The 19,684-nt window shown below is 57.8% G+C and overlaps 1 protein-coding gene across 1 annotated transcript; it reads left to right on the top strand.

Annotated features, from left to right (window-relative positions):
• Positions 1 to 443: 443 nt before the first annotated feature.
• Positions 444 to 19,684, top strand: DEGS2 (delta 4-desaturase, sphingolipid 2; the record flags this gene model as incomplete). The annotated part of the gene is made up of 3 exons (XM_079699509.1): positions 444 to 525; positions 16,529 to 17,271; positions 19,136 to 19,684. The coding sequence occupies 3 exons, from the start codon at positions 444 to 446 to the stop codon at positions 19,280 to 19,282; spliced, it is 972 nt and encodes a 323-aa protein (XP_079555635.1). The 3' UTR covers positions 19,283 to 19,684.

Genomic DNA, 19,684 nt, shown 5'->3' with positions numbered 1-19,684 from the left:
GGCATCCATTTAATCTCTACCCTCCAACCCCTGCCCCGTGCCAGGTGGGCGCTTTCACCGGCGGGTCTGTAGGGGCAGGGGTGGCAGGAGCGCGAGTGGCCCTGGGCCACGGAGAGAACTGGTGCTCAGCCGCGGGGGGTGCGCCTCAGTGAAACCGAGGGAACGGGGCGTCGCCACACAACGTGGGGTCCGGGGACTCTGCACGGGTTGCGTCCTAACAGTCTCATTTTCCAACCGAGGTAACTGAGGCTCCGAGAGCCCAGGGGACCCGCCTCTGCCCCGGACACAAGGCCGGGCCCATGTCTGGTGGCAGTGGCGCTCCCGGCCCCGCCCCCGGAGGCCCCGCCCCCGGAGGCCCTGCCCAGAGCCCGAACTGGTCCTCGCGCAGAGCAGGGAGACAGGTGGAGGGGAGCCGAGCCCTGAGCCGCGCTCCCGGCCCCACCATGGGCAACAGCGCGGGCCGCAGCGACTTCGAGTGGGTCTACACGGACCAGCCGCACACGCAGCGGCGCAAGGAGATGCTCGGTGAGCTCGGGCCCCAGGTGGGGACAGCCCTGGGGCCGTCTGGTGTCCTGGGCCAGCCCGAGCCCAGGGGGTCGCTCCTGCGGCCCGGATGCCTAGCAGGCCCTCCCCTACCTCTGCTCCAGAGAGGGTAGGAGCGCCACTCCCCCCCTCCCTCAGCGTCCCCGGCTCGGGGTTCCTGAGGGTCCCCAGCTCCGGCCTGGAGGTCCCCTCGCGTCTCTGCCTCTGTCCTGGGATCTAAGACCCGAGGATCCCAGCGCAGATCCGCGCGTCAGGGGAGCGCGTCTCAGCTGCTCCATCCTGGCTGTGGGACGCGAGCCACTCCCAGGGCCGGGACCAGGGCTCGAGCTCTGGGGAGAGGTCGAAGCGCAGAGGTCGGCCCCAGGGACTGTCTTTGTACGGGATGCGCCGCCCCGCCTTCGAAGGCAGCTCCGCAGCCACCTGTCCTCCACCGCACCCCGGGCTCCGATGTGCGCTGGGCGCCGGGGTCCCGGCGGCCCAGCAGGAGAAGCCGCCAAGCCCACCCCCCAATCCCGGAGTTTAGGGCAGAATGAGCGCCTCGAAGGAAGCAAACGCTGAAGCAGAGAGACAAGTTTTTTAAAAACAAAGACTGCACCAAAGAGTCTGTCCTTTTATTTTATAGCCTAATACACGGTGGCCCCCCTCTCTGTCGTTTAGTGTCCCGGGAGGTCATTTTTACCTACGTGGTCACCCATCCTTTGGATTCACCCATCCTGATGGGCTCCATCCGTCTCTCAGGAAGACCCAGGATGTACAGTCCTTTACCTGCAATTAGGGGTTAAAGGGCTCGCACCTCCAGAGCAGCTTTTACTAGGTGCCACCAAATCGCCTTTGCAGTGCCGGGCCAGCTTCCAGCAGGGTGGACACGTTCCCCTGCCCCAGAATCCGTCGCCATTTCACCACACCCTCGCCTACACCTGGGGTTGGCAAACGTTTTTAATTTTTACCAAGCAGATTGACAAAACCATTTCATTATGGGTTTAATTTTTAATTTGATGATTGGTTTCAATGTTTAATTGGCCATTTAAATTTTTTTTTTCTCTTGGCTTGGTCTTTTGCTTGTTGGTGTTAGAGCTCTTTGTATAGAGGCTTTTAACCCTTTGTCTTATACACTGCAAATCTTTTTCCCTTTATAGTCACAAAAGCTTTTTTGTTTTTTTTAAATGCATTTGAATAGGTTGGCTTTTTTTTCTTTAGAATTTTCCCTTTGGCGTCTTCCCGCCCCACCCCAAGGCTAGGGAAATATCTGTCCTATTACCTTTCAGACACCGGATGCACTGAGTGGTTAGTGTATGACTGTGCCCTGCTTTTGCTGGGGGTTCAGGGCCTAGAGACCCCTGGGTGGGTCTGTAACGTCTGTGGTTTTCTCCTGTGAGGTAAGCAATAACCCAGCACTATTTACGCCTGCGAACTTCCTGCAGGTGGCTCAGAGGGCACTTGGTGATCATCTGGTCCTCCCTCCCCCACAGAGCACAGGCATCTCGGCTGCTGTCTCTCAGCAGTTTCAAGGCAGGGCTGTGTTTCCTTCCCCTCCCCTGGCTGTCCCCCGCCTCCCCCTGGCACCTGGCCCCAGGTGGAGAAGGCTGCGGGATGTATCCTGACCCATAGAGCTGCCTGGAGGGATCCAGACATTCTGGGTTGCAGACTTACTTTCCCAATCTGCATAATGGGCACCATCATCCTTTCTGGAGGAGTGGGTATGAGGATAAAAGGAGAGCTTGGGTGAGAAGGTGCTCACTCTGGTACCCAGCACGCCAGGACATGGAGAATGATCTGTCTCTCGAGGGAAGCCACGGACCCTGGAACCAATCCAGGAAGCATCCTGGACAGGGTGGCTGGGAAGCCTGGAAGACTTGGAGGAGAGGGAGGTGACTTGGGTCAGGGTGGGGACAGCACCAGTTCTCAAGGGCTGACTCTCCAGGGAGCTTTGCAGCTTCCCTCTGTGCACTGGGTGCTGTGGATTCCTCCCCCCGCGTCCAGTTTTGAGCTAACGAACTTGGAACGTGCCATCCCCCCTCCCTCTCGGGCGTGTGTGCGCGCTGTCCTCCGCCTGGGGGACCTTCCCTGCTACCCTGCCCCACTCGCTCTTGCTCAGCTCTCCCTCCTGTGGGAATTACCCTCCCTCCCCCCCAAGCCTGGGCCAGGGGAGGGTGCTTCAGGGGGATTCCCCTCCACTGCTCCAGCCCATCGGGTCCTTATCTCTCTGGGGCACGTTCCATGGCTCTAGACCTTGTCTGTGAGCTGATCTCCTGGCAAGGACAACACCCACTCATTAGTCATGTGACCCTGGGCAAGTCAATAAGCAGATGAGGAAACTGAGGTTTGATTGAGTTAAAAGGGGTGAATTGTAGCACTTTCTTTAGGAGTTGTTGTGCAGATTTTTAAAAAAATATCACTTTTATTTATTTATTTTTAAAATATTTATTTATTTATTTGGTTGCAACAGGTCTTAGTTGTGGCTGGTTGGCTCCTTAGCTGCGGCAGGCAAACTCTTAGTTGCGGCATGCATGTGGGATCTAGTTCCCCAACCAGGGATGGAACCTGGGCCCCCTGCACTGGGAGCGCAGAGTCTTAAACACTGTGCCACCAAGGAAGTCCCTGTTGTGCAGATTATATGAGGTGGTGTTCATGCTTAGCCCAGCACTCACTCAACAAAATGTTAGCTGCGACAATAATTATTACCTCTTGTAGAAAGGCCCGTGTTTTCCCCAAGGACAGGCAACGCCTTTCCATCTCTGTTTTCCTGAAGCTTGTGCTGTTCCCAGCCTGAGGGAAATCCTATGTGTAACCGTCAGCCTGTCTTTACAGAGGAGGCCCCAGAGTGGGGCTCAGGGAGCGGAAGTGACTTGCCTAGGGCCACACAGCTCAGTGGCCACAGAGGCCAAGTTGGTATTCAAGCAGGGATGTGCTCCAGTCCCAGCCAGCTGGCTGCTGTGGCCCACACCAAGCTCCTGGGGGGCCACTGGATGCTCAAAGATCCTAATCTTGAAGTCAGAACCCAGGAAGTCCTCGCGTAGAGCTGGTTGCCGTGCTCTTCGTGTGGGACCAAAGTCCATCTCCAGATCCTGCCTTGATGGGGACGTGCCTTGCAGGCCAGGGCTGAGGCTCCCTGTGCTGCGAGGGCAGGAACGGAGCCGGCGAGACTCTGGTCACATTGGAGATCAGAGTCCAAGCCAGGTGTGCCCAGTGGAATAAGAAGCAGGGTTTGAATTTGTCTTTTCAAAAACAAATAGCTTTGTGATTTTTTGTGTGTTTTACCATGTATGTGCCCTTTCATAAGGAAAAAGAAAATCAAATAATCAAAGGAAAGCAAGGAAGTGAGATTCTGGCAGTTGTTGGATGGTTTGCTCACAAAAGGCCCTGGGGTGGGCGCAGGGGTCTCTGAGTGGTGAGTGGTAAAATCCAGAACAGAACTGGCCGACGCTCTCAGGTGCATCCGTGGAGGCTCCTCACCCAGCCACAGAGATGCTGGAGCCAGGGGTGGAGGGCCGGCCAGCCACATGGCCACTCTCTCCCGCCCCTGTCCTTGCTGCAGTCAGCCTTCTCCTCGTCCTCCAGGCGGGCTGCAGCCGGTGTCCACCCAGCTCTGAGATGCCCACAGAAGAGAGAGAGGTGCCTCTCTCCCCTTCTGCCCTGAGTAGCCAGCCCATCCTCCCCTTGAGCCAGCTCATCTCTGGCCAGAGCTGTGAGTCCTCTGATTGGCCAGTGGGCGGGGGGCTGTGATGGGCAAGCGACACGGTATCACGTTGTGACGTCAGAGAGTTGCAGCTCTCTGAGAAAGGGGTGCTGTGATCCTAAGTTGGGTGGGGAGGGAGGGGTGCCGGGTGCATGGGCGCACAGCAGCACAGACAATAGGTGATCCCTGGGACCCTATTTTTTTTTTAAATATTTATTTATTTATCTGGGTCTTAGTTGCGGCATGTGGGATCTAGTGCCCTGACCAGGGATTGAACCCAGGCCCCTGAATTGGGAGCATGGCGTCTTACCCACTGGACCACCAGGGAGTCCCTCTAGGACCCTATTTGAGCTGACTGTGTCCTCCCTGGCTTGAATCCTCCAAGGGCTTCCCTTCCTAAGATCTCATCTCTGCTCTGTGTATTGGCACCCCCATGCTCTGGCCCCTGCCCTCTCTCCTTACTTTCTGCTCTCTAGCCACTTGGTGGAATATACCCGCCATCTGCCCATTTCCTACTTCATGGCTTTTGCAAATGCTGTTTCCTCTGCTTGAATTCTTTTTCTCTACTCTTTGTCTATGGAACTCCTATGCATCCTTCAGGTCTCAGCCTAAATGTCCCTTTCTCAGAAACACTGTCTAACAGCGCGTGCCCTCACACACGGTATGCTGGGAAATATTAAACAATCAACTGAATATCTGGAGGGAACAAAAGACCCTGATTCGCAAATTGGCATTTGCCAATTTTTATAGCTATTTCCATCATGGCCAATTTCAAACTACCAACATGCATCGCTGCCCACAGAGTTGGGGAGAGAGCAGTATATTTGGGCGCTTGACAGCGGCAGGCATAGGCTGGTTGCCCACACCACAGTCCACCCCCGTCTCTGCCGTCCAGCTATTCCTCCCTTATTCTTCTGTGGGGTGCTGTCCACTGTTACCTTGTGACCTTTGCTCCCATCTGTAATTCTACATTGATTTGTGGGGTGATAGCTTTGTCTGACTCTCCCACTCAACTCTGAGCTTCCCAAGGGCAGGGCCGGGCCCACCTCCACCAGTGCCCTTCCCAGTGAGGCTGAGTGAGGCAGTAGGCACCTGCCAAAGCTTGAGTATCTCTAGTCCAAGCTGCCACGACCGTCGCAGGGTTTCCCTCCCTCCAGAGGTGCCAGGGACCTGTCAGCCACAGCTCAGAGCACACGGTTTAATCCTTGCCAGCTGGAGAGCAGGGAGACATCCCGTTGTTTTTTTTTTCCCCCCTAATATCTATTTATCTATTTATTTATTTGGCTGTGCTGGGTCTTAGTTGGCACGCAGGATCTTTAGTAGCCGCACACTGGATCTTTTTAGTTGTGGACACGTTGGATCTTTAGTTGTGGCATGCGAACTCTTAGTTGCGGCCTCTGGGATCTAGTTCCTTGACCGGGGATTGAACATCAGCCCCCTGTATTGGGAGCACAGAGTCCCAGGCACTGGACCACCAGGAAAGTCCTGAGACATCCCGTTTTAATTGGCATTTCTGAGCTGATTAGTGAGGCTGAGTGTTTCTTCCATGATTTCACTGTCTTTCTCCTTATGTGAATTTTCGACTCATGTGCTTTTTCTATCGGAGGAGCCCTTTTCCTGGATCCGTAGGAGTCTTTTATACATGACTTGTGGTGGCCCTGCTTTTGCCACATGTAACAAGAATCTTCCCATGTCTGTCCTTTGTCTTTTCACTTGGAACTTTTTTTTTTTCTTGAGGCAGGGTGCACACTGCACATCATGTGGAAACTTAGTTCCCTGACCAGGGATTGAACCCGCACCCCTGCATTGGAAGCATGGAGTCTTAACCACTGGACCACCAGGGAAGTCCTGGAACATTTTTTTCATTCGTTTAGTTTCTCCCCGACCTTTTTTTTTTTTGGCCTTACAGACATTTGCGTTTTTTTTAATGCAGGGCAGGACCCTGGGAAGTTAGGCCCCTTGCCTAAGGTCCCCCAGCCTGGTTGGGGTTAGGACGGGGCTCTAACTTGGTGACTCCGGCCTGCACCTCTGTTCCACCCTCTTCTCCACCCGGGACCTGAAGAGAGCCTGTCCCCCTCCTGTCCTCCCTGGCACGTGACCCACGGGCAGTCACTAGCTCACGTGGCCCCTTCCTCTCATTCTTTCCGGCCTCCGTACTGATGTGTGTGCTGTGCCTTCCACCTGGCCTGCTTCTAATCCACATTCTTTAATTCGTACCAGCTTTTATGAGGTGTGATTTACATGCCATAAAATTCACTCATTTTAAAGGCACAGTCCAGTGATTTTTTAGTGACGTTACACAGTCTAGTTTTAGAGATTTCCCCTCACCCCGGCGGTCCCTAGGACCACTTGCAGTCACTCGGCAGCCCACCCTGTATCCTTAGAGCCACTCCTCATCCCTCGAGTTTCGGCTCGAGCGTCACGGGACTCGGTGTGTGTGTCCTGTCTAAGCCCGTCCTAGTCGGGACACACCACTGTGCCCCGCACGTGTGTCCCGCATGTGTGCCTCCCACCCGCCCTGAGCCTGCGAGCCCCTCCCGCCTCTGGGGCCTGGGGCTGGCTCGGCCCAGACCTTCGGCAAATATTTGTCCGGGAATCAAGAGCAGGTTGGGCAGGAGGTGGGTGAGTGATTCCTGAAGGCACTTTGGGCCGCTTCCCCGGTGCCCCCGGAGCACCGCCCACACTGACCAGCCAGGCTTAGGCTTGCCTCTGGGCTCCGAAACCGGAAAGGAGGGGGCGAGGCGGGGCAGGGCAGGCGGCTTAGGAAGCCCCGGGGCCGGAGCTGCAGGGGGGCCGTTCAGGAAGGAGGGGGTGAAGAGGCCTTGGGCGCCTTTGCTGTAGAAGCTGTCAGAGAACAGGGGCTCAGCCGCTGGGGGGAGAGCGAAGGTGCTCCGCACGGCTTGTGGCGGGACAGGGTCAGACAGGCGCCGGAGGCAGGTGGGCACAGCGAGCTGACCGACACGATGGAATATTCAGGCTGGAGGGCGCTTGGTGGTGAAAGGCGGTGACGAGGCCCCCCTGGAGCCAGCGGGACTGTCCTGCGGTGGCACCTGACCTCCCTGGGGAAGCGGTCAGGGTATCTAGCCCTAGATGGTGCCCGGCCCAGGTGTGTGGAGGATCCAGAGTGGGGAGAAGCCCCGTGTGCTCCTGGGAGCCCTGGAGGAGGCCGGCGAGAAGGGACCTCATCGGGGACGGTCAGCAGGGGCTGCGTGGGGGGTCTTGCTCCCCGTGGAGGGCGAGGGCCTGGCAGCCCCCCCTGCCTGGCTGCCTGTGTCTGCCGTTTCCTCCCCACCACGCGTGGCACAGCAGGATTTGTCAGGAAGGCTTCTGGGAATAACCAGGTGTCCACGGGTAGACTGTTCTGTGGGGTCAGTGTAGGGCGTTGGGGTCAGGCTGCTTCCCTCTGGCAGGCTCCTCTCCTGAGCCCTCTGGGTCCTCATGAACAAGTCCGCCACGTATGTAAATATATGTAATGCATGGAAATGTTCACATCTGCTGGAGCCAAGCTCCCCAACACCTCGGGGCCTGCGGCCTCCTCTCTGTTGTCCACCCGAGGCCCATGTGCCCTGGGGAAGACCCCATCTCCAGGTCCTCACAGCCCAGGGTTGTCAGAGTGGGTGCCTTAGGGACGGAGAGTGAGGAAGCTGGCCCAGAGAGGGACAGGGGCTGGCCCAAGGGCACGCAGCAGTGGGACTGAGCCAGGCTGCAGTGAGGCTCTCTTGAACTGGGACCCAGGATTTTCTCTGGGCGCTCAGCCCTGATGACGTAGCCCAGCTCCAGGAAACAGGTCCTCTCGGGGCTGAGGAATCCCTGTGGACTCTGGAGGAGCCAGTGGAAAATTAGGTCGTTTCACCATGTGGTGGAAGCTCTGCATGCTCATCTCTAAGATGGGGGGACGGTCCCCTCCCAGGCAGGGTGGTGAGGGCTGCACGAGTGTGTGTCAGATGCCGGGCACGTTTCACCTGCTGAGCACCACGTCCACCCCCGGGCTGCGGCCGCATCCCGCGGGCCTGAAGTCGGGGGGTCCTGAGGTCAAGTCTTGGCTCTGTCGGCCTTGCCCTGCCTTGTCAGACCCTTCCCTGGGCCTCCGCCCCTCCATTCTGTGTCATGCCTGGACAGTGTGACTTCTAGCAATGGTTGTTTTCGTGGGCAGCTGCCTTGGGCCCCGCCCAGGCTGCTGCTGGAAGGCCATTCGCATGGGTCTGTTTGTCTCCGGTTCCATGTGGCCGTCCATGTGGGCTCCAGGCTGCCCCACTGGAGCAGAGAGCCCCTGAGGCGTGAGTGTCCTAACCCAGCTTCTCTGGTGCTCTGTGCTGGAGGCCTGAGCGAGCAGGGCTCCCCCCGACATCAGCTCAGATCCCCCGGGGGGCAGAGCCTGGTCAGGCTGGGCCAGGTTTGGGTGTTCAGCCAGGCCCGGAGGGCTCCTCGTGGGGCTGCCAGGGCACTCTCGCCCTCCTCCTGGGCATCCCACCTCTCCTGGGGCCCAGAGAACATGGAGCCAGCAGCTTTCCCCTCCCCAGCCTCATCCCTGAGCCCCAGAAGAGGCGCCCCTCTGTGAGGCCAGCACCCCCTGTCAGGCCAGCACCCCCGTCAGGCCAGCACCCCCTGGCCTTCTCCGCGACCCCCGCCCCCCATCTCTGTCCTTCTGCAATCCGCTGGCCCCAGTCTCTCCCATCTCACCCCCCGAGCCAGCCCTCCCTCCCCAGGCCTACGCTTGGCCTCACCTTCTCACCTCGCCTCCTGCTGAAAAGCTTCTTGCTGGGGCCCCCAGGGCCTTGCTAAGTCCGGCCTTCCTTGCCGTGACCCTCCTTGACCCCTGGCAGCTGGGCACCCCCAAGCCCACGGCTCCATTTATCCCAAGCCCGACTGCACCCAGTGACCTCATTAGGCCTGCCTGGCTGGAGGGCCCCACAGCATCTTCTCAGGGAGGCCTCTAGGCCTCCCACCTCCTCAGGGACCCGGAAGCCCTGGAATTGAAAAGGTTCGATGTTTGCTGTTTCGCTTCAGTGAAGCTGGAGTCTTCGTCCAGCAGGCGGTAGCTGAGCTGGTGAACCAGCCTGACCTGCTCACCAGCGCGGCTGGGGTGGGTCCAGAGGGGCCCCACTGCTTAGATGGCGCCTTCCTGGGGTCTCCGCTGAAGGCCAGGGGTATTCAGCGAGGTCTCCGAGCCACGCCACCCATGGAATCCGCTGGGCTCCTGGCCCCCTGGCCTCTGTCTGAGCCCCCGTTTTTGGCTTGCCTGGCTTGCTGGGGCTCCTCCTCCCCTCACTGTGGTCTGGACAGGGCCTCCGGACAGGGTGGGGGTGATCTGGAGCTTAAGAGCTTGGCCCCTTCTCGGGATCGCCCCGGAGCTGCCCAGCATCCAGCTTGTGCGTTGGCCGCCTTTTTCCGTTGCTTCCAGCAGGATGGCTGGGCCCAGTGACTATCGTGGCCAGGGAGCATGGGGCCTTTTCTCATAGGTTAAAGCAAGCCTGGGACCAGATCACCTCCAAGATCGGCCCACAGCCCCAAAGGTCAGAAATGGGATGTTTTTTACTCTCAGATCAGAAAACTGTATTTAATAACAACAGTAGTAACAGCTCCCAGGGCTCAGAGCTGTCATCCCAGCCTCACCAGAGCCTGGATGGGCAGGTCGGGGTGTCAGCCCCATTTCCCAGATGTGGAGACCTAGGCTGGGGCAGTGCTGTGGTCTGCCCAGTCGGCCAGGGTGAGGGGCTGGGGACCAGGCACCCCAGGCTGTGTTGAGGCCGCACCCGAGCTGAGGGCAGCTGAGTCCCTGGGAAACTGCCAGGAAAGGAGGAAGGGATGCCCCAGGATGTTCTCCTTTGCTTCCACTCATGCACGACTTACTGGCCTTGTATGACAGACGGGGCACCAGAGGCCCACCATCCAAGGTCACAGCTGCTGGGCTCTGTCACTGCCCTTGCCTCTGAGGGGTACGGGAGTGGCCTGTTTGCTGGCCTGGATCCCTGAGCTGGGGTGCTTGTCCCTGCTGGCTTGCCGGTCTGTGCTCACCTGGTGCAGGTGTGGCCTGTCGCAGGCCTGGCCTCCTTCCAAGGGGAAGATGGAGAGACTCGCCCTGTGGAGGCTGGTGGCCTCTGGCTGCCTGGCTGAGCTCCCAGGTGTGCCTGGGCAGGTGAGGGCCCGCCCTTGGTTGCCCAAGGGGCGAAGCTGGTGTCCAGAGGCCACCTCTGGTGGGCGGGAGGCTGATGGAGCCCTGCAGCCTGTGGTCCCGACCTGACATTCAGGTATGCAAATGTTCGGGAACTCTGCATGTGCTTTCCTGGGCGCTGGGCGAGAACATTCCTGAAGGCTGGGTTGCGGGCACATCCTTCTTGCCCTGGCATCGTGAAGACACTTCTATCCTCCCCTGCTCCACCTCACTGTGGCTGCTGGATTCCCACCCCCTCAGGCCTCTCAGCCCCCCAGTGGAATCACGCATCTTCCTGGGCACCACTGAGGCCCACCTTCTGAAGTGTGCCCGCTCACTCTGACCCCCTTTGGCAGCAGGAACAAGCTGGGATGAGGCCTGCCCCCTGCCCCCCTCCCGAGTGGGGCCAACCCCCCAGGTCGGGGTCCTTTTGTCTCCTTTGCCCCGCCTGGCAGGGTGAGGCTGGGCAAGCGCCATGTTGGCTGGTCCACCTCGGCCAAGGCTGGCAGGCAGTGGTGCCCTTGAGGGGCAGGGTTGAATGTGAGTCGCCCAGTGCCAGGCCAGTGCAGGGATGGGGCAGTGAGGTCATCCGGGCTGTCGGAGCCCCGGGGTTTCCTCATCCCCCGTCCAGTTGCTGTGCGTTTCCTAGAGCTGCAGAGACAAATGACCACAAACAACGCGCTTGTTATCTTACGGTTCTGGAGGTCAGAAGTCTGACCCGGGTCCCACTGGGTGAAGTTTCTTCTGGAGGCTCCAGGGAGGAATCTGTTTCCTGGCCTTTCCAGCTTCTGGAGCCACCTGCGCCCCTCGGCTCGTGGCCCCTCGATCTTCACAGCTGGCGAGGCCGGTGGAGACTTGCACATCCCCGGACCTCCTCTCCTGTCGCTTTCCCACTGCCCTGAGCCTGGGGTGACGCTGTGCCGCCAGGATACTCCAGGCTCTCCTTGCTGTTGTGAGGTCGGCAGACCAGCACCCTGGGTGCAGCCTGACTTCCAGGGTCCCTCAGAAGCTGACCGATTCACAGTGAGGGGAGGAGGACCTGGACATGTTTGGGGAGCCCTGTTCTGCTCACCCCAGTTGCCAGGCTCTCCCTCCACCTTGTGAGCTGGTTCCAGGTGGCAGGGCCTTGGCACCCCCTTCCCTGCATCTTCCTCCACCTGCCTGGGGCAGCGAGTATCCTTCGGGGCCTCTGGCCTTTCTGGGACAGCCAAGTCGCCTCCCACACGCAATGCAGGGACAGCCCACTCGGCCGCCGTTGGGCCACGAGGCCCGGGAGGAGAGCGCTACACAGCCTCATCCCACCCCCGCTGTCCCCGGCATCCCCGTCTTCGGGCAGCATCCTGGCCGCCAGCCCTCACGGTGCACCTTGTTGGGTGGTCGTCATAAAGCGCAGATTCATCTGGGTGTCTGCTCCTGGCCGGGCAGCCTGAGCTTTCCGTGCCTTATCTATTCATCCTCCCAGTGACCCATTTATGGTTCAGAAACGAGCCTTGGAGCTGACGTAACCTGCTTGGAGCTGGGATTTTTTTTTTTTTAACTTAAAAAAAAAATTGTGGTAAAGGATAACATAGAATTTGCCATTTTAACCGTGTGTGAAGCATGTGATTTGGGGGCATTCGTGACTTTCACGGTGTGGTGCAGCCATCACTACTAGTTCCAAAACTTCTTCATGACTCGAAACAGAAATTCTACAGCCATTACCAGTCACTGCCCACCCCCCCATCCCCGCCCCCCAGCCCTGGAAACCTCTACTTTCTGGTTCTGTGAACTTGCCTGTTCTAGATATTTCACGTAAGTGGAATCGTACGGTATGTGGCCTTTCCTGACTGGCTTCTTTCACTCGGCATCATGTCTTCAAGGTGCATCCGTGTTGTGTGCAGCCCGCGGTACTCCTTCATGCCTTTGTTTTGGGGGGGGTGGGACGTGCTGCTAGTTTATTTGGGAGTCAGTTCCTGGGAGCAGGACTAGGGGAGCCGGCGCTGTGACAGAGAAGCAGCAAATGCAATATAAGGGCTTTTAAAATTGAGGTATAATTGACCTATAGCGTTATATTAGCTTCAGGTGTACAACGTAATGATTTTTAAAAAAAATTCTTATTGAAATATAGTTGATTTACAGTGTTGTGTTAGTTTCAGGTGTACAGCAAAGTGATTCAGTTATACATACATATATATAAAAATATATATATATATAATTTTTCTGCATTCTCTTCCATTACAAGTTATTACAAGATATTGAGTAGAGTTCCCTGTACTACACAGTAGGTCCTTGTTGATTATCTATTTTATGTATAGTAGTGTGTACATATATATATATATATATTTTTTTTTTAAAGAAGATGTTGGGGGTAGGAGTTTATTATTTTTGCTGCTCTGGGTCTTCGTTTCTGTGGGAGGGCTTTCTCTAGTTGTGGCAAGCGGGGGCCACTCTTCATCGCGGTGCGCGGGCTTCTCACTATCGCAGCTTCTCTTATTGCGGAGCACAGGCTCCAGATGCGCAGGCTCAGTAGTTGTGGCTCACGGGCCCAGTTGCTCCGCGGCATGTGGGATCTTCCCAGACCAGGGCTCGAACCCATGTACCCTGCATTGGCAGGGTACATATATTTAAAAAAATATTTATTTACTTATTTGGCTGTGCCAGGTCTTAATTGCGGCGTGCGGGATCTTTAGTTGTGGGATGCGGGCTCTCAGTTGCAGCGTGCGGGATCTAGTTCCCTGACCAGGGATCAAACCCAGGCCCCCTGCATTGGGAGCATGGAGTCTTAACCACTGGACCACCAGGGAAGTCCCAGTAGTGTGTATATTTTAATCCCAAACTCCTAATTTATCCCTCCCCCACCAACACAGTGATTTGATATGGAATACTGTGAAATGGTCCTAACAAGTCATCATACACAGTTACAAATTTTTTTTTTCTTGATGAGTTCTTGGATGACAAGTTCTTTTTTTTTTAATACACCTTTATTGGAGTATAATTGCTTCACAATACTGTGTTAGTTTTTCTTGCACAACAAACTGAATCAGCCATATGCATACACATGTCCCCATAACCCCTCCCTCTTGAGCCTCCCTCCCACCCTCCCTATCCCACCCCTCTAGGTCATCGCAAAGCATCGAGCCGACCTCCCTGTGCTACGCGGCTGCTTCCCACCAGCCACCTACTTTACATTCGGTATTGTATATATGTCGACGCTACTCTCACTTCGCCCCAGCTTCCCCCTCCCACCCCAAGTCCTCAAGTCCATTCTCTGTGTCTCCCTCTTTATTTGGATGAGAAGTTCTTGATGAGAACTTTCAAGATCTACTTTCTTAACTTTAAAATATGCAACACAGTATTAATAACTACAGTCGCCATTCTAGACATTACATCCCCACGTCCTACTTATTTTGTAACTGGAAGTTTCATTCCTTCCTTCCTAAGGCTGAATAATATTCCATTGTGTAGAGAGACCATATTTTGTTTAACTGCTCATCAGTTAACAGATACTTGGGTTGTTTCCACCTTCTGGCTATTGTGAGTAGTTCTGTGAACATGGGTATGCAAGTTTCTGTTTGTGTCCCTGAATTAAATTCTTTGGGGTATATATTTAGCAGTGGAATTGCTGGGTCTTATGGTAATTCCATGTTTAACTTTTTGAGGAACCACCCAATTGTTTTCCACAGTGGCTGCACCATTTTCCATTCCTACTAGCAACATACAAACAAGGGCCCCCATTTCTCTGCAGCCTTGTCAGCACTTGCTATTTTCCGTTTTTTGAGTTTGGCCGTCCTAGCGGCTCTGAGGTGGGATATCACTGTCGGGCTGACTGCACCCCTGGTGACTGATGGTTGCTGAGCATCTTTTCATGTGCTTAGAGAAACAGGTGCACATCTTTGGAGAAATATCTATTCAAGTCCTTTGCTCATTTTTTATTGGGTTGCTTTGCTTGTCTTTGTTTTTGGGTTGTAGGAGATCTTTATATATTCTTGTAACCCTTATAACCCTCTTATAATTCTTATAACCCTTATCCAGAGCTGGAATTTGAACCCTTTCTGAACGCTGCTCCCTTCCCACCCCCTTGGAGATGCTGTGGCCCCCTGGGCCCCTGTTAATCAGGGCTGAGGTTTATTGCCAGGCCTGGGCTTGCTTGCTCTTTCCCAAGTTCTGCTTTGACACTTGTGCTGTGACCACCATCCTTCGGGACCTGATTAGGTGGTGTCCTCGGCAGCTTTGGGGAGAGCTCCCGGAATCAAAGGGCCCAGGCAGTTTTGCCGAGCTTGGAAGCCTGGCGGGTGGCCCCAGCAGTAGGGGGAAGGAGGCTGGAATGGGAGTGGGGGGTAGGGGTGTGAGGTTTGGCCACCCCCCCAAGCAGGCTGTCTTGAGGGCTGTATAGCACCACTGCTCACTTGGTTGGAGCCAAAACCACCGTAGCCGCCAGACGAGGTGAAGGCTCGGTGGGAGTGCTGGTGTGTAGATAGCAGGGGTGTCAGTGCTGCCTGGGAGATTCTGTGGGCTTCCTGGGCAGAGGTTCTAGGATGTGGGAACCCCGACTACCGCCCCCCACCCCAGCATCTCCAGCAGACGCAGGCTGTCCCACCATCAGGCTGCAGGACCAGTATGTGGAACACATACCCTGTGAGGCACATCCTGCCCACACTGTGTCACACTGGGACACAGAGGCCCAGAGAGGGTGGGAATGTACCATGGCCACACAGCAAGATCAAGACTGACCTCGAGATGGGCTTGTGGCACCACCATAGCTTGGGCAGGAAGACTCTGAGCCTGAGTCTCCCCTCTGGGGCAGAAGTCCTTGCCCTTGTTGTGTTTCTCCTTGCATACCCCCAGGGACAGGCAGCTCACCACCTATGAAGCAGCCTGTTCCATTGCTGGGTGGCTCTGACAGAAAGTTCTCTGGGCTGGGAGGAAGAAGGCAGCCCTGTCACACGCTTCCCATTCTGAGCACAAAAGGGCAGCAACTTCCTGGGTCATTAGGAGGGAAGCGTAGGCCAGGATTTGACCTTGGCCTGGCCGATTCCATTTGGGGCCCAGCCTCTGCTGCAGCCCTGGACACCCTCTTCACAGGCCAGCCTGAGGCCACCCAGCTGCTGGATGGGTAGGAGGGGTGGACGCTGAAGGCACTGGAGACAGGTACTGACTGTCCTAAGGGTGTCTGGGATGAGCCCTGCCCTCGCTGGCCTGGATCCCAATCCCTGTGTCAGGATGCTGGCTCCACCTGAGGGCCTGTCTCCTCTGCCGGGGAACCAAGGGACACAGCAGACCTGGAGTGGGAGGGTGACTGTCCCCTTGAGCATGTGATGCCCCCCGGCCCTGTCCCTCCGTGCCCCTGGATACAGCACCAGCTGCCTCACCAGCCTTAAGCCTGCCAGCCCCCTCACACCAAGCAGAGGTTTCTAGAAGGCACTGCTCTCTTGCCCCAAGGCCCCCACCCAACCCTGTTCTCTTCCGGCTGCTCCTCCTCGGCTGGGAAGGCCCTCCCTGCTTGGGCAACTCCCACTGCCATTGTTTTTTCCTTTTCTGTAAAACAAAATACAGAAAAGTACAAAAGATACTATAACAAACACCCACCACCCAAAATAAGCGTATTCAACATTTTATCATATTTCCTTCAGATCTTGTTTGTTTTACGAACTGAAACACCCAAGACAAAGCCAGAGCCCTCCACATTCCCCTCCCCCAGCCGCCCTGCCCCCTCCCAGGGGCCCCGAAGAGTCTGCTTGTGGCTCTCGGGCTCCCTGGAAGCCCGCAGCAACCAAGCAACCGGACACAGCACCGCGTGCACTGAACCTGTAGCTCTCGGCAGCTGTTTTGATTTCGGGAATTATGTTTCTGTGGCCCCTGCTGACGCCTGCTCTTTGTTTAGGCTGGTGACAAAGACCCCCACCCTGGGGAGTCTCCCCAGAGCCCCCTGGGTGGTGGGGGGAGACGGGTCTGCCTGCCTCCCTCGGCACGAGCACAGGCGAGGCTGCTTCTAGGCCCAAAGCCCAGTGCCAGATCTTAGAGTGACTCTCTGTGTCACTGCTTGGGGGCTTAATGGATGGTGGAGGAAAGGAGAGGGAGGGAAGACGGCAGGAAAAATTTAAGGGGGGAGCAGGGGAAGCATGCATCTGGGACCACGCGGCCAGCGCACCCCTCACCTTCTCTCCCGGTCCTCCCTGCAGCCAAGTACCCGGCCATCAAGGCCCTGATGCGGCCGGACCCTCATCTCAAGTGGCTGGTGCTGGGGATGGTGCTGGCACAGCTGCTGGCCTGCTGGCTGGTGCGGGGCCTGGCGTGGCGCTGGCTGCTCTTCTGGGCCTATACCTTCGGGGGCTGCGTGAACCACTCGCTGACGCTGGCCATCCACGACATCTCGCACAACACGGCCTTCGGCACGGGCCACCCTGCCCACAACCGCTGGTTTGCCGTCTTCGCCAACCTGCCCTTGGGTGTGCCCTACGCCTCCTCCTTCAAGAAGTACCACGTGGATCACCACCGCTACCTGGGCGGCGACGGGCTGGACGTGGACGTGCCCACGCGCCTCGAGGGCTGGCTCTTCTGCACGCCGGCCCGCAAGCTGCTCTGGCTGGCGCTGCAGCCCTTCTTCTACTCGCTGAGGCCGCTCTGCGTGCACCCCAAGGCCATGACCCGCATGGAGGTGTTCAACGCCCTGGCGCAGCTGGCGGCCAACGCCACCATCTTCACCCTCTGGGGGCTCAAGCCCATGGTCTACCTGCTGGCCAGCTCCCTCCTGGGCCTGGGCCTGCACCCCATCTCGGGCCACTTTGTGGCTGAGCACTACATGTTCCTCAAGGGCCACGAGACCTACTCCTACTATGGGCCCCTCAACTGGATCACCTTCAACGTGGGCTACCACATGGAGCATCACGACTTCCCCAGCATCCCGGGCTGCAACCTGCCCCTGGTATGTGGCCATGGTCGCAGGGCTGCGAGGGCACCTTAGCGGGACGTGGGGGGACCCAGGGAGGGCTTTGGGCCACACTCCGGCCTTTCTCTCGTGCTGACCATGGGATGGCTACGTGCTCACTTGGGGTCCCCAGGGCAGAAGGAAAGGCCACCTGGCACACGGAGTGCCTGGCTGGAGAAGAGGAAGGTGAATTCGGGGTGGGGTGGGGTGGGGAAGGGGCTCAAGGGGCATTTTACAGTTCAGGCTTCTTGGTTTAATGAAAACCCATTGGAGCACAGCTATGCTATTCACTGGCTGGCTGTGTGTCCTGGGGCAAGCCGCTTGCCCTCTCTGTGCCTCAGCTTTCTCTTCTGTAAATGGAGCAGCAGTAACGATACTGCAAGTGAAGCACCTCCCCTTCCTGACCCTGTCCCTCCGCATTTCTTGTCACAGGGGCCCCCTCATGGCACAGAGAGGACAGGGTGGGCCTTGCCCTTTGTGACCCAAGGGGCTTGGCCCGAGCTGCCTCAGAGTGGAAGCCTCTGGGCTGGCGCCTCTGTCTTGGGAGACCTGGGTTGGAGAATTTCTAAAGAAGGGGGGAGGGGGAGGGAGGAGGGGGGAGGCGGAGGAGTTGTTGTTGTTGTTGTTGTTCCGGGTCTGGCACTGGTCAGTTAGAGCAGAAGTGACCGCGCACAGGGGGTTGGAGATTGTGGTGGTGGGAAGGGTGTCTGAGTGTGCGAGACCGTGTGTGCGTGTCTGTGCCCACATTCCTGCACGTGATTAGGTGTGCCTGTCCACATGTGCCTGTCTGTGAGTGCAGGTTCACCCACTCGTGTGCCGGAGTGCAAGTGAGCACTGGTCTGGGTGTGCAGGTGTTTGTGCCGTGGCCCACGTGACTGGAGTCTGACGGCCTGTGTGTCCACCCTGGCTGTGCAGGCACCGCCCCCCACGCCCAACGGTACTGAGGTCCCGCTCTGTGCCGGGCACCATCTCACCGAAGCCTCACCACAAGCCTACGCAGCATTTCAAGCCCATCACACCCATTTCATGGATGCGAAGGGAGAGGCTCAGGGAGCAGGGGTCCCCGACTCAGGAAGCAGCAGAGCCTGAACCTTGACCCAGGACACTCAGACGCAGCTGCTGTCAGCTGTGAGCCCTTCCTTCTCCCAGGCCAAGTCAAAGGCTCCCTGTTCCTGCCGTGCGTGTCACCTCATCCCCCTTAGGCCCCCCTTTTCAGTTATAAGGCAGGCCCTGTGCACCCGGTGCGTCCTCTGTGGGGGTAGGGGGAGGCCTCCCCTGCAGTTGGTGTGGATGTAGGTGCTGAGGCTGGAGCACTTCTTGGAGGAGGCGGGCTGAGGGTGTCAGGTGCAGAGAGGGGCAGGGAGCTGGAGGGGGAAATGACAAGTCCTGAGGCTGGCAGGAGGGCGACGGGGTGGGAGGATGGTGGGAGCCAAGGTCAGAGGGGTTTGCAGGTCCGAGAGGGCACCGAACGCCGGGCCGAGGCGCGTGGATGTGATCTTGGTTCAGCAGGACTCGGCCACCCCGAGGCTCCTGGATCAGAAACTCGGGGTGTGGGCTCCGGGGAGGGGGTGTGTGCATTTTAACTCCTCACCCCCATTTGGGGCAGGGGCCTCAGCGCCTCTTGGTGGCCCCGGCGAATGGCCCCTCCGCCTTCGGGCAGCGCCGGGTGGCCTCCTGCCCGGCTGGCCTGGACACGGGTACCCTGGGAGGTGACAGGGTTGCGTGTGTGCTTACGTGGTCTGTGTGCTCACATGTGTCTGTGCGCTCACGTGGTCTGTGTGCTCATATGCCTGCGCGCACGTGCGCCTGTGGCTGTGCACGTGCCTGTGCGCAGCCTCTGACCCACGTGCCCTCTCCGCAGGTGCGGAAGATTGCGCCCGAGTACTACGACCACCTGCCCCAGCACTACTCGTGGGTGAAGGTGCTCTGGGACTTTGTGTCCAAGGACTCCTTGGGGCCCTACGCCAGGGTGAAGCGGGTGTGCAAGCTGGCGGAGGACGGCCTGTGAGCCCGATGGTAGGCGCCCTGAGTGCACGGACCCTGCTGCTCGTTGGCCCTGCTGCCCGCGCCTCAGTGCCCGGCGGGAGCAGGGCCTGTGCTCTCTGCTGCCTGGCCTCGCCCCACCCACCTGCTGCAGGGCTGGCCGTCACCTGTCCCCAGGGCGTGTAGTGCCCAGAACTGGTTTGGCTGCATTTGGTTCCCGCACCCTAGGCTGCTGTTCTTGTCCCCCTGGAGTCCCGAGACCACGCCTGGAGACAGCAAGCACGGGTGGCAGCCTGGAGAAGCTTGGTGTGCACGTGGACTGGTGACCGCAGGCCAGGCCCTCCCTTTCAGGCCCGGCGCTGGGTGCCCTGTGCCCAGGGAGCTGATTTCTCTGGCGTGCCCACGCCCTAAATTAAAGCAGCATGTT

This window comes from Hyperoodon ampullatus (genome assembly GCF_949752795.1).
Source record: "Hyperoodon ampullatus genome assembly, chromosome: 3".
In the NCBI taxonomy this organism is placed as follows: Eukaryota; Metazoa; Chordata; class Mammalia; order Artiodactyla; family Ziphiidae; genus Hyperoodon; species Hyperoodon ampullatus.
This window is presented reverse-complemented; position numbering and strand designations above follow the sequence as displayed.